Consider the following 13,836-nt stretch of genomic DNA (forward strand, 5'->3'; position numbering starts at 1 on the left):
TTCTACACTGATACATCATCAAAATTGATATTTTTAAAATAATAATTTCAATAATCTATCTATTCTCAAAATAGAAGTCATGACTTTTGTGTGATTTTTTTTAATTCGGATCATCCTTTACAGTTTCTCTTAAATCTATTTTATTAAAACTAATAACACATAGAATCTTTGAACTACATGAATCATAATAGCTTTTCATATTTTCATTTTAAATATAAAATATATATATTTTTAAAAATCTAAAAAATCTGATTTAAAATATTTTAACAAAATATTAATTCACAAAAATTATATGTAAATATTTTCACTAGTTTTGCAATTAGTTTTGAAATATTATTATACATTAATATATTCAGTTACGTTTATAAAATAAAAAATAAAAAATAAAAAACTCTGTTCTACTTTTTATATACTATACAATCATAAGAAATCATATTAAAAGAAAATTATTATATTGAAATAAATATGATAAAATAATATTAAATTAATCCATTTATTAATAATTTATTTTCATAATTATAAATATATATGTTCAAAAATATTATATGTTGTTAAGATGGGTTAACATTAGCAAACTATATAATACATGTATAAAAACTAACATGTATTTCATCAAAGCTAATAATATAAAATATTTGTAGCTTCTTTAATCATGATATTTTTTATTATATATATATATATATATATATATATATATATATATATATATATTTAAAAGTATTCTAACAAATCCGTTGATAAATATTTTAACGATATTTTAATTTTCATAAATTTTTTGTAAATATTCTCACTAATTTTTTAATTATCAATGAACTATTATTATGAATTAATATATATATATATATATTCAATTATCGTTTATAAAATGAAGAAAAAATATATCATATATTTATCTATTTTATAATCATAATCAATCATGTTAAAATAAAATTATTTTATTGAACTAAAAATCATAAATTTATATTAAATTAATTTATAAATTTTACTTTTCATAAATATAAAATATTCATGTTAAAAATATAATACAATAACATAACGAATTAACATTAACAAACTATATAATACATGTACAAAATTAAGATTTTTCTATATACAATAATATATTATATAAAATAAATAAAAGTAAAAATATTGCTAAAAGAAATCCGGCTTCGAAAGCCGGTTCAGAATTTAGTATAAATATAATATAAAATAATTTTTAAATATTTTGTTTCACACATATATTAATTTGCTTAATAACTAAATAAAAATACAATAAGATAAATATATAATAAGAAGCAACAAATACATATGACAGTTTAAAATAATTGATTAATTACAACATATAAACTATAAAATTAATAAATTATTATATCTGAAATAGTTTTATAAATATTTAAATATATGATTAACTTTTTAAAAATGTATACTAATAATGAAAATATTATAAATATCTACATATATAAAACTAAAAACAAATCTGCGCGGTTGCGCGGATCAAGATCTACTTCCTTTTTAATATACGTTTCAGTACCATTAGCTACTGTTTAGTTTGAATTTTGTACCTGAAAATATAAAGCAGATTCTGATTAACTCGACTTTACACATAAATTGGATTAATTCTCTAAAACAACATGTATTTGGGGAAAAAAAACATGGACTTCTTTTTTAAAATAATGATAATCCACTGGATTCATTTTCGGATAAGGTGAGTGAAACACTCCCAGCCATTAATATAGCCTATTTAAAATTATCAACACCGAAAAAAAGAAAAATCTTTGGCTTATCACAATAAAAAAGTTGCATTAAAGAGGAAATAGCTGATGAAAAGGATGACACGTGGAGAGTTAGGGTGCGTGGAGGAAAAGGGGCTGACGTGGCTTTCCTCACATCATCTCATTTTTTTGGGGTAACTTTGGACATGATTATTTTTCGACAAAGATTGTTGTCCTCTCGGCCAACTTTCAAAAACTACACCTTAACTAAAGATTCCGTATCCATTTCTTTTTCTATGCACCTATCCCAAACACGTAACACTACTCAGCTTCTCAACTTTTTAAATAAGATATACACTTGTAAAATATTAAACTATTTTACATATGACTTCTATCGAAAAAGGATATCGTGCATGCATCCTAACAGCCGCAATATTCAGATTTTACAACCATAGAATCGAATGCCGATAACTCTTTGGCCATGTGAATGTGGGGGCGGATGTAGAAACTTAATTAGCCGTAGGCAAACTCATTGTGTTTAATCTTGGATACGGAGACATTCCATAGAATTTATAATAATTGTTTAAGAGAAACAAAAAAATAGTCGGGGACACACACCACCGGCTTGGCTGTGCTGTGGTTACCATCCTTATAAGTCAGCTTCTCAGGCCGTAGAGTTTTTATTCAGTGAGCTAAAATATAAAAGATTGTGAACTATAAAACGTTACTTTTTTGTAGCCGAACGTTTTACGTGATTGTAATATTATATTTTTAATTAGATTTAGTAATATTATTTTTATAAGATAATCAGGTTTTACTTGATTGTTGGATGTAATTGTTCTGTAGTCGTAATTTACTAGTTTGTTTTTTATTCTTGAACTTCTGATCAGTATCGGCCCTGATAAGAAGCACTAGAAGTTGGGGTCACCGGCCCAAAACATTATATAGATTAAACCGTTTTTTTTTAATAAAAATATTTGTTTTTTGTAGCGTAATGGTTGAGATTTTGATATATAATCTTTATGTAAGGAGTTCGAACCTCCTCCCCTACAAAATATTTTATATTTTTGGAAAAATACTTATTTTCACGGCTCATAATCTTTTTTGAGTTTCTAGCCCTTAAATTCAGTGAACCGGCACCGCTTCTATTTATCAGTTACATTGCAGCACTAACTTACTTTTTGGAACTATTCACTCTAATTTAGAATTTCTGAAACTAGTTTAATAGATATATAATTAACGTTAATAAATAAACGTTCTTTGGGAAAATAAAATTTACGGCACCAACTGTTTATAAACCACACCATAATTAATATTAACAAAAATCTTAATATCTTTATATTTATAGATATTTATTACTATTTAAACCGTAGTGCAACAATTACTACAAGTGACTAAGACTAGTGATACTTGTTTAATTAGAACTAGATTTGAACCCACACATTTGTGCGGATATATTTTTATTTATAAAGTAACATTTAAAATACAAAATAAGTTATAAAGATATATGTTTTATATCATTTTTGGTTTTCCTATATAATACTGGTGTGAAAATTTTATATTTGATGAAATCTTACTATTCATATATTAACCACTTTTTTCTTTGTTTTTTTTATCTAGAAATGTAGCAGCATATTAAATAGTATAAATTCAAAAATTAGTTTTTATATGAATTATTAGTAATTTTATCAGAAGTTTGTTTCAAAAATTGTATTTTCAAAATATTGATATGTGACTAACTTAAATTAATTAAAATTATATTCTGAAAATATATTTTAATATATTATATTTATGTTTTTATATTATTACCACAAAAAATGTAAAAGCGTACACAAAATTTTTTTTGATTATTTTTACCCAAAACACATAAAACCTGTTAGGATTTAGATTAAAAAAACTTTTCTTAGTCTTTTATTTAGGTATCATTTTTAATTATATTTATTTCAAAATTAATATATGGATATATTAAGGTTAATTTGCTAAGTTAGTAATTTAATTAATGTCAAGCTATGACTTTTGTACAGTTGATTTTTAGAGTGACACTATTTTAATAGAGTAGATATATTTAGGTTAATTTGTTAAGTTAGTAATTAGATGGTCCAACCATGACACTTGTACATTAGATTTTTAAATGACTCTATATTAATAGAATAGATAGAAATTCATAGAATTTTTTTATTATTTAGTTACAGAAAGATAAACATTCTTGCCTTTAATATATTTTGCGGAGATTTTTATGTTTAAAGTTAAATTAGCCTTTGCAAAATCATAGAAAATGAAAAAAATTATGATATAGGGTTATAATTTGCGATTTTACAACCAAAAAAAAACACTGATGGTCTTTTATTATTTGTCATTTTTTTAAATTTTAGTCACATGATTTTAAGTTACATTGTTAAAAACTCCAGTGATTCAAAACTTAAACCATTAGAACATGGACTTAATTTTGACATAACAAAAAAAATAGATTTTTAGAGAGAAGAGTAGAGAGAGAGAGAGATAAGAAGGGAAAAAAGAAGAGATAATGTGATTTTGGGTAGTTAGTAAATTTAGGGTTTTTTTGTTAGTAAGTGTAATTTCTGTTAGAACATTTTAGGGAAATTTGAACCAGTAACCAACAAAAAAATTATATATTTCACTAACTAACCATTTCCTTCCCTCTCTCCTTCTTTTTCTTTCTATCTCTCTCTACTCTCTTACTACAAAACTAATATTTTCTTCCAATATAGTTATTCAACAAATTAACCCAACATTCTATGAAGGAGATTTATTTGACTTTTTCAACAATAAAAAATTAAAGAAGTGAAGAGAGAGAAAAACTAAATATCATTTGAGTAACAAAATAATGTGAAATACTCAGTCACTATGTATTTTATTGTGAATGAATTAAACTTTCTACATTCAAAATTTAATTATATAATTAACTTATAAATATTATAATACTTGCCAATAATTATGCTTTTAGTCGCTACGATTTGCCTTTACTATTTGACGAGAAGATAAATTAACGGCGATTATTTGAAGTTGCTGGTCGACGTCACAACTGTCAGCAACCGTTAAACAAATATTCCCATGATCTTAAAATTTCGACTTTGTGGGTTAGTATACTCCCTGATTGAATTAATCTTTTGAGTGATATTCATAGTAAATTTATTTTATAGAACAACATACCAAACTGTAAAAATTCTTGGTCATAGCATATGCGACCCAACCAAACCCCATATACTATCACATGGCCCGTCATAACCTCATCCAAAAGCCTAGTCAGTCAACACCTTATGTGATATGCCGCACGAAGTTTTGACGGATGCTTCATTTCTAATGATAAGTTATTACTGTTGTATGAAATATAAATCTTATTCATAAGAAAATTTGACATACTAATCTCTTAGAACGGAGGAAAGGTAAGGACCATAAGAAAATTACTAGTCGCTCCGGTTTCTCGAGCAATATAATTATATATAACTTTTATCGAATATCACATACAAGAGCGGTCACAAGATCCTGTAGTGAACGTTACGATATTTCAATTACATGAGAAGATTAGTTTAGATTTTGATTTCAAATACGAACATCAGTGTTTGTAATTTGGTGTTTAATGACTAGAGTTATGATTCTGAATTTAAATTTAGAAATAACCTTTCATCATGTTACCTGGCACTGCCGGAAGCTGACGAGCCATCGGACACACTGTCCCATTTTATAAATTCACGTGATTGTCATGCTACCTACACAGACATTCGTATGCAAATGGATATGCTCATATGCATGTTCGTTTTTTATTAAGTGCCATGTCTTTTATATTTTGTGTTGTCCATTTTAGATTCTAGATAGAAACACTAGATTTGTGTCGGGTTTTCGGGAGGCATATACCTTTAAATCATTACTATTCACAGTGCAAAATGATATATTTGGTAGGCAAATATACATCTCTCAGAAATTTTTATTTCGTGGACCGCAGTGATAAAAAATATTTCAAATTTACACCAATTTCTTGAATTAATATTCGAAACACCTAATTTCCTGAGCAGAATATTCCAGCATAAGTATTTAAATCATATTCTTTTTTTCAATGCTGTTCTGGAATGCTATTCTGGATCTTTTGGTGGAAATGGAAGGAATGTGGACCAAGTTTTCTTACTGAGATATGTGTTTCAGACTTCATAACATACTATATGGAGGGAAAGGAATAGAAGGAGCCATGGGGAGGGACATCAACCAGCAGAATCATTGTCGAGATACATTGACAAGGTGGTAAGGAATCGAATCTCATCACTGCGGCTGAATGGGAATCAACGTTATGAAGGAACTATGCAAGCTTGGTTTGCGTCTAGGATGTAGTCAAGTTTGTTATTCATGATTCAAAGTTCTCCTAAACTTTAGAAAAGAAGCACACATGTTGTAAAAATTTTATTTATTTATTTGAATAAATTTGACATTTTTTCAAAAATTAAATCATATTCATTTCATATATAATCGTATTTTTTTGTCTTTTGACTATTGGATTCGACCTTCGTCATCAATTCATCACACAATCAGGTTCATCGTGACGTTATTTATAGTTAACCAAGAGAACATTTGACGTAAAAAGATGGTAACAAAAATAATACATGAGAGTCGAATTGAAGCATTCACAATGGGCCTATTAACTCGATAGTCTGGATGGGACTAGGCCCAAGATCGTTAATCCCATTATTAATGTCGTTGAAGTTGAAGAAACGGGTTCATGATACTTTTTCTTAAACAACTAAAATTTATTTATTAATAGATTGTAAACAAATTGCGTAAATACATACACAACAATGAAAAATACTAAATAAAATAATTAAAACGACGAGAGAGCTTCATGCGAACTTAAAATCTTTATCGCATTTGGAATATCAGTTTTCTTTGTTGTATTACATTGGTCTCATTCCAATTTAGATCTAATAATATTTTTTGGTTCAGAATCTAGTATATTGATTCAACCGTAAAAAATAATAATGGAAATGATGAATTTTTAACAATTGTAAAGATATCGCCATACAACAAAGAAACTCCATGTTTTTTGGATGATGCATTCCATGATTTGAAACAAATATTTTGATACCAAATACATTGTATTAAAATATAAGTTTTAAAAATAATATGGTAACCGACATCATACTCCTTCCTCAGTCTTGTCTCTAGATCTTCTTCTTCATGTTGGGTTCATGATACTATCTATCTATACTATTATTTGATAAGTGAATTTGCTTACTTGTCATGTTTTTCATGATTTTAGTTAATTTGTCTAGTTGTCATCTTTTCTATGATTTTAGGATAAATCATTAATTTTATTAATATTATTATTTAAATTATTATTTTAATATTTATATATTATCATGATATTAAGATAATTGATAAACATTAACCAATTCTATTGATATATATATATATATATATATATATTATATTATTTAAAATAATATATATATATTATCATCATATTTAAGATATTGATATTAAAAATTGATATTAACAATATCTACCGATAATATCATCATTAATTTTATCTTATATTTAGTTGATGATTTTAATGACTAATATTATAGTCAGTTTCTCTGATTTTTATTAAAATATTGATCAAATGCATATTATTAAAAAAAATTATATATAAGTATATTAATATATTTGAACTAATTGGTTTCTTTGGTTTATTCGGTTTGATCGCTTAATATACTGAACTATATCTATATATTGTGGTTTCTTGAAAATAAAATTCATTCAATTTATTCGGTACTACCATATCCAGATTGTTTTCTCTATTTTGATTTGGTTCGATTTTAAATGGTTCGATTTTACCGGATTGAACACTCCTACACTATCATTATTTTGTTGATGTTTTATAGCTGTGATTTTATAAAATCCTTTCAGTGCCACATGATTTCTTTCCAGTCCAAATACAATATATGTATTTAATTTCAAATATAAATTTCTTAATTTAATTATTACTATAGAAAATATTTTGATCTGAAATCTACATCACATAAATAAAATTATGAAACAAAAAAATACTAATTTAATACACTGATTACCAATATTAATATTGAAGTTTTATGATTTATAATAATTTAAAATTTCTATCAAAATTAATTATTATTTTTATAAAAATAAACGTTAAAACTCAAAAATGGTTAGGTATGTAAATATATTAGTCCGCACAAAGTGGAGAGCATCAACTAGTTTGTCATTAAAAAATATTACTATTTATTTAAAAGTTTAAAATGATATTAACATATAATTTAATAATGTAAATAACCATTCCGCCATTCCGAAGTTTATTACTTACTAATCCAGGCTTTTATTCAAAACCACTTCTGCTTACTCTTGGCATTGGCTGCCTAGCCCTCTTTGTGAGGCTTTACGGGAAGATTGCATGGATATAATCATCACTATCGATTTGTTTACAAACCCCATTTTATTTCAGGCATTAGAAAGATCCTGTATTTTCTTCCTTGTCAAGCAAGATAATATTGAATAAGTTAACAACAAATACATCATAAACTCCATTATATATTATGTACGTAACAGCATATTATTAATCACAGGGTTATGATGCCAGCCAAAAATGGGGGACTAGAAAGGGTCATCACACAAATATCATGTTTCATGTTACGTTCTCAAACACATCATAAGCCTCATAGAAACATTATTATATAGCGAAGAAACCAACACTCGAGTAGAAGCATTCGACAATCAAAAAAGAAAGTGTTTTAACTATCATGGCGTTACGAGAGATAGTAAGTGATGATATAGAGAGCTACAGTGAGCCATCTCTTTGTCTGGATAAAGCCAAGGAGCTTCTTGCACTCCTCAATTTACCCACAGGATTGTTGCCACTGAAGGACATGACAGAAGTTGGCCACAACAAAACAAAAGGGTTTGTGTGGATGAGGATGAGAAGCAAGATTGAGCATACATTCGCTGCAATAGGTCGTAAAGTGATATATGACACGGAGATAACTGCTTTTGTTGAAGACCGTAGGTTGAAGAGACTAACGGGAGTTAAAAGCAAGGAACTCATGATCTGGGTTCCAGTGCATGATATCTTCATCAAAGAGAAAGAGCCTGAGAAGATAACATTTGCTAATAACACCGGCCTGTCACGAACATTTAAGGTTTCAGCATTTCAGAGCGAGGGCTGATGAATCGGAAGAAAAATAGAAGTGACTAAAGTTACTTGATGTAGTAAGCAAACAATAAAGAACATAAATTGTTCCATATCAATAGAACGAACACAGTGTCACTAATATCGTAAAGAGAATCATTTCCCTAAGTTCTTGCACATGACCAACGTTAGTAAATACTCGCATATAGGTAAAATATCTATAAAGTGAGACAATGTGTAGACTGTAGAGTTAGGTTTTACCAAATACCAAGTTCACTGTTTTTCTGAGTAAGGAAGACACCAAACGGGCAGGACAAAGCTCTCAGTTTGTCTCTGTTGTATAAAGATACTTGTACCGAAACAATTAAATCTTTAAAAGAGCTCATGGTAGAATAATCATGGTGGTGAGTCTAGTTTCTCCAACCCATCAATCTGCTTCTCTTTTCCTTCTCCAAGCACCAAAAGTCTTGCAATAACCCACACCCTTTTTGCTCAGAATGCTGCCTCTACTTCCAGTGTAATGTAGTAGGGTAAATAACTCTTGTGCAAATTATGTGGTCAAGAAACTGAATCCCCCTGCTTATATATTCAATGATTCAACCTCTAACTTCAAGTTGTCCTATCTCAAACCGAACACTCTTATCACAAAACTCAATGATTTCCTTCAGGAATCAGGATCTTCACTGCATCCTCTCTAGGCCCTCTCATTCCAATCAGGAAATGACCACCATACCAAATGTAATCCATCATCCTAGTTTTTCCTTCCCACTATAACGGAACAAACTCTGGCCAGGCTGGTTGTGACAGCCATCTTCAATAGACTACTTCCACATTAAATCGTCTTTACGAGGTCTTAAATACTCAACTATCTTCGTTTCCATAAGTCGATCAAGCTCATTAGGACATATATTACCAAGCAAAGGACTCGATATGCCACAATATCCATATATGTAAGCTGAAATATTTTAAAGAGAAAAAGACTAGGATAGCACCAAACCAGGCTCAAAGTCACAAAAATAGGTTTCATTAAAGAGATAAATATACACTTATACCCTTGGGTTAATTAATTCAAACCTTAGGGTTTAGAGTTAAGGGGTGAGATTTTGGAATTAGGGTTTAAAATTTTATAAAAACTAAATACTAAAATAAAAATAAAAATTTTAAAAACAGTTTCAAAAAGTATTTTTAAATTATAAAAAGAAAATTTGAAAAAAATAAAAAAAAATTCAAAAAAAAAGTTATTAAATTTCGAATCTGAAAACATATAATCTGAAACTATAAAAATTTTTTTTTTTTTTCATTTTTTTATTTTTATTTTATTTAATTTTAAACTAAGGATATTATGGATATTTTACCCTTTAATGAATGTCATTTTTGTGACTTTCTCCTTCTAGTGTCATTTTTGAAACATAAACTTCAAAAATTGCTATTATTGACAATTGCCCTATTTTAAATTATCCTAAAATATTTACAGTCAAAATAAGCTTAAATTTATGTAAGCTGAAGTAATCCAAATTATTTGTAAATTTTCTTTTTCTCAACCGAATAAAAAAAACTTAAACTAAAAATAAATCAGAATTTTATAAATACTCAAATAATTTATATATATCTATTCCCTAAATATATTTCAAAATACTAAATACCGAATAACCAAATCTACTAACATATGTAGACGTTTTTATTTCGAATGAATAAAATTTATAATTTAGTAGTAGTAAAGGGTGAAACAAAAATAATTAATGTCTTTAAACTAAAGAGCAATAAATCTGAAACAGAACACAATAATATTTGAGGAAGAAAAAGAAAAACAGAAATTGGAAGCTCGTGTTGTGTTGGGTCAATGCTTCTTAAGCAGCTGCCGTAAGATTTCAAAGAGACTTCTGCCTAAAAAATCATAGGAAATTTTATTTTAATTTCTCCGGTCTTTAGCTCCCTTTTCAGATCGGCGTCAGAACGAATCCTAAGCCGATCTTCAATTTAACGGAGGGGGATCTGAGCATGTCGAAATCTCTACCGTATTCAGTGAAAGATGTTCATTACGACAATGCCAAGTTCAGACATCGATCTCCTTTAAAGGTTTGAGCTTTTCTTAAATTTGATCTTTCTGTGATATGGGTTCTGCCCAAGTTCCCTCCTTTTTGCCCTGTGATATTACTTTTTGTAGATAGTTTTGGTTGTCTCTAGTTCTTGCTTTTGCTTATATATAAACTGCTTTGGAGTAATCAGAGAGAGACAGAGAAAGGAATTAGCAAAGATGTCTCTAGTTTTAGATTATCTACAATCAAAGTGTTTAGGCATCTTGCTGTAATAGAATGTTGTAAAGTGAGCTATAGAGTGATAGGCTCAAAAGCAGTAAGTGAACACATAATGTTTGCTTTGAGTCTAGTAATAGGATGGCTTAAAGCTTCTTATAAAATTTAATTGCCTCCTCTTTTTTTTTGGTTCTAGGTTCTGTCTCAAAGCTTGCTTACTCTTAACACAAAACGTGACTACGCAAGCTGCAGCACGGGGAAGTTCCTTATATTGATACTGATCTTTGGAATAGCATGTCTAATGCTGATGGGTACTAATGATTCTCCTCTCAATGAAAAAGGAAAGGTCACTTTCGTTGGGGGTTTTAGGCTAGGCAGACTTTTGAGAAAGCCACCTAGGCTCCCACCTCGGTTATCACCTGACGACGGACAGTTAAAAGGTAACACCACTAATAGCCCAAAATGGGCAGCCAGACAGCAAAGTGTAAAGGAAGCTTTCGACTACGCATGGTCTGGCTACAGAAAGTATGCAATGGGCTATGACGAGCTTATGCCTATTAGCCAGAGAGGCGTGGATGGGTTAGGAGGACTGGGCGCCACTGTGGTCGACGCTCTCGACACAGCCATGATAATGGGCCATGGTAACATCGTTTCTGAGGCAGGGTCATGGGTAGAGGCTCATCTCTTGGAGAGGATCAGCCAAAAGGGTCAAGTTAATTTGTTTGAGACTACAATACGTGTGTTAGGTGGGCTTCTAAGTGCATACCATCTGAGTGGAGGAGACCACGGACCAAAACCAGATGTCTATCTAAACGTTGCCAAAGATTTGGCTGACCGTTTGCTTTCGGCTTTTAACTCCAGCCCTACTGCAGTTCCTTATAGTGACGTCATACTGCGTGAGTCAACGGCTCATCCAGCTCCAGGGGGGATGAGCAGTACAGCAGAAGTCGCCTCTGTGCAGCTTGAGTTTAACTACCTCAGTGCTGTTTCTGGTGATCCGAAGTACAGTGCAGAGGCTATGAAGGTCTTGGCTCATATAAAGACTCTTCCTAAGACAGAAGGTCTTGTTCCAATCTACATCAGCCCTCACTCAGGTGAGTTTGTTGGTGAGAACATAAGATTGGGATCTCGTGGGGATAGCTACTATGAGTATTTGATCAAAGTGTGGCTTCAGCAAGGAGGAAAATTGAACGGTAACTTCACATATCTGCATGATATGTACACCGAGGCGATGAAAGGAGTGAGGCACTTGCTTGTGCGCAAATCAATTCCAAAGGGTCTTGTCTTTGTAGGGGAGTTGCCTTACGGGTCTAAGGGAGAGTTCAGTCCCAAAATGGATCATCTGGTAAGTTTCATTTGTTGAGAATCTTCAGAGGAATGGTTCATTTAATTTTCTTTTGTGTCTAGGTTTGCTTTTTGCCTGGTACTCTTGCTCTTGGTGCTACCAAGGGACTCACAAAAGAGAAAGCCCTTGCGGAGAATCTTTTATCCTTTGAGGATCTTGAAAACTTGAAACTTGCGGAAGATTTAGCGAAAGCATGCTTTGAGATGTATGAAGTAACAGCCACTGGCCTTGCTCCAGAGATTGCTTACTTCCACACAGAGGTAACTTTTATTGCTTGTACCTTTTTTGGCAGAACTTGTTTTGTTAATTATTGGATTCTAATAAAAGCAGGAATACTCTGAGGATGGTCTTGAAGGAGGGAACAAGAGTTCGGTTTATGCAAACGACATAATCATAAAACACGCTGATCGACATAACCTACTGCGCCCTGAAACCGTTGAATCACTCTTTGTTCTCTACCGTATCACAAAAGATACAAAGTAAGAAAAAACTATTGAGGACTATACTTAACTACTCTTAAAAAAGCTAAACACACATTTTTTGTAAAAAAAATTGCAGATACAGAGAACAAGGATGGCAGATCTTTGAAGCGTTTGAAAAGCACACAAAGGTGAAATCAGGTGGATACACGTCGTTGGATGATGTAACGGAAGTGCCTCCTCATAGGAGAGATAAGATGGAGACTTTTTTCCTCGGTGAGACGTTGAAGTACTTGTACTTGCTGTTTGGAGATGACTCGGTGATACCGTTGGATAAGTTTGTTTTCAACACTGAAGCTCATCCGTTGCCAATAAGAAACACCTGAAGGGTTTCCTTTTTGAAGACTGTTCCAGAAAATACACACACAGATACTTGGAGGAAAGTGATGTATAGTATAACAGAGTATTAATTGGAGAAGAGGTTAGTTCGTTGAGAATTGTAAGATAAAGTTTCAGCATCCAAGTTATAGTTTTAACTCATAAAATGGTTTTGAAGTAATGAATTGTAGATCCTTGTTTCTTTGTAATAGTATGTTTCTTGCGAATAATACTACTTTTTTCCTCTGATCTTTCCCTTGGCAAGTTGTAATCAGACACCATGGAGCTGAATTATGTTTTTCTTCTGCTTATATACATTTTACAAGTGATTAACTTTTAACATTTGAGACGGTTTGGTCGTTTAGGCTTTTATTTGCAAAGAATGATAATCCATTTATAAACATACATCAAATTTTTGGACACACAAAAAATATCTCCAAATACTTACTTGTGAAAGAGAGACAAGATCTGCATAAGTTTGACAATCAAGTCTCTACTTTCTCAATCACCACAAAACTGAAACCACAAAAAGGCTCAATAACTGAATATAAGTAAACTATAAACAGCTGGTTTTGGGTTTCATGTCTCGGTTTTTTGTTCTTCTGGTTATCAGTTTGGT

General features: G+C 30.2%; 2 protein-coding genes across 3 annotated transcripts; both read left to right on the plus strand.

Annotated features, from left to right (window-relative positions):
* The first annotated feature begins 8,385 nt into the window (after window positions 1–8,385).
* LOC106360010 lies at window positions 8,386–8,991 on the plus strand. Its single transcript, XM_013799621.3, has one exon. It carries the CDS (start codon window positions 8,438–8,440, stop codon window positions 8,858–8,860), a length of 423 nt encoding a protein of 140 aa, XP_013655075.2. The 5' UTR covers window positions 8,386–8,437; the 3' UTR covers window positions 8,861–8,991.
* A 1,606-nt stretch (window positions 8,992–10,597) lies between these two features.
* LOC106361602 (mannosyl-oligosaccharide 1,2-alpha-mannosidase MNS3-like) lies at window positions 10,598–13,528 on the plus strand. Of its 2 annotated transcripts, XM_013801375.3 has the most exons (6): window positions 10,598–10,683; window positions 10,753–10,899; window positions 11,272–12,420; window positions 12,483–12,680; window positions 12,751–12,899; window positions 12,979–13,528. In XM_013801375.3, exons 2-6 carry the CDS (start codon window positions 10,822–10,824, stop codon window positions 13,223–13,225), a joined length of 1,821 nt encoding a protein of 606 aa, XP_013656829.2. In that variant the 5' UTR covers window positions 10,598–10,683; window positions 10,753–10,821; the 3' UTR covers window positions 13,226–13,528. The 2 variants fall into 2 exon arrangements, with proteins under 2 accessions (XP_013656829.2, XP_022545861.2); XM_022690140.2 differs by having other exon boundaries at window positions 10,615–10,899.
* Window positions 13,529–13,836: the final 308 nt, after the last annotated feature.

Source organism: Brassica napus, chromosome A8 (assembly GCF_020379485.1).
Source record: "Brassica napus cultivar Da-Ae chromosome A8, Da-Ae, whole genome shotgun sequence".
NCBI lineage: Eukaryota > Viridiplantae > Streptophyta > Magnoliopsida > Brassicales > Brassicaceae > Brassica > Brassica napus.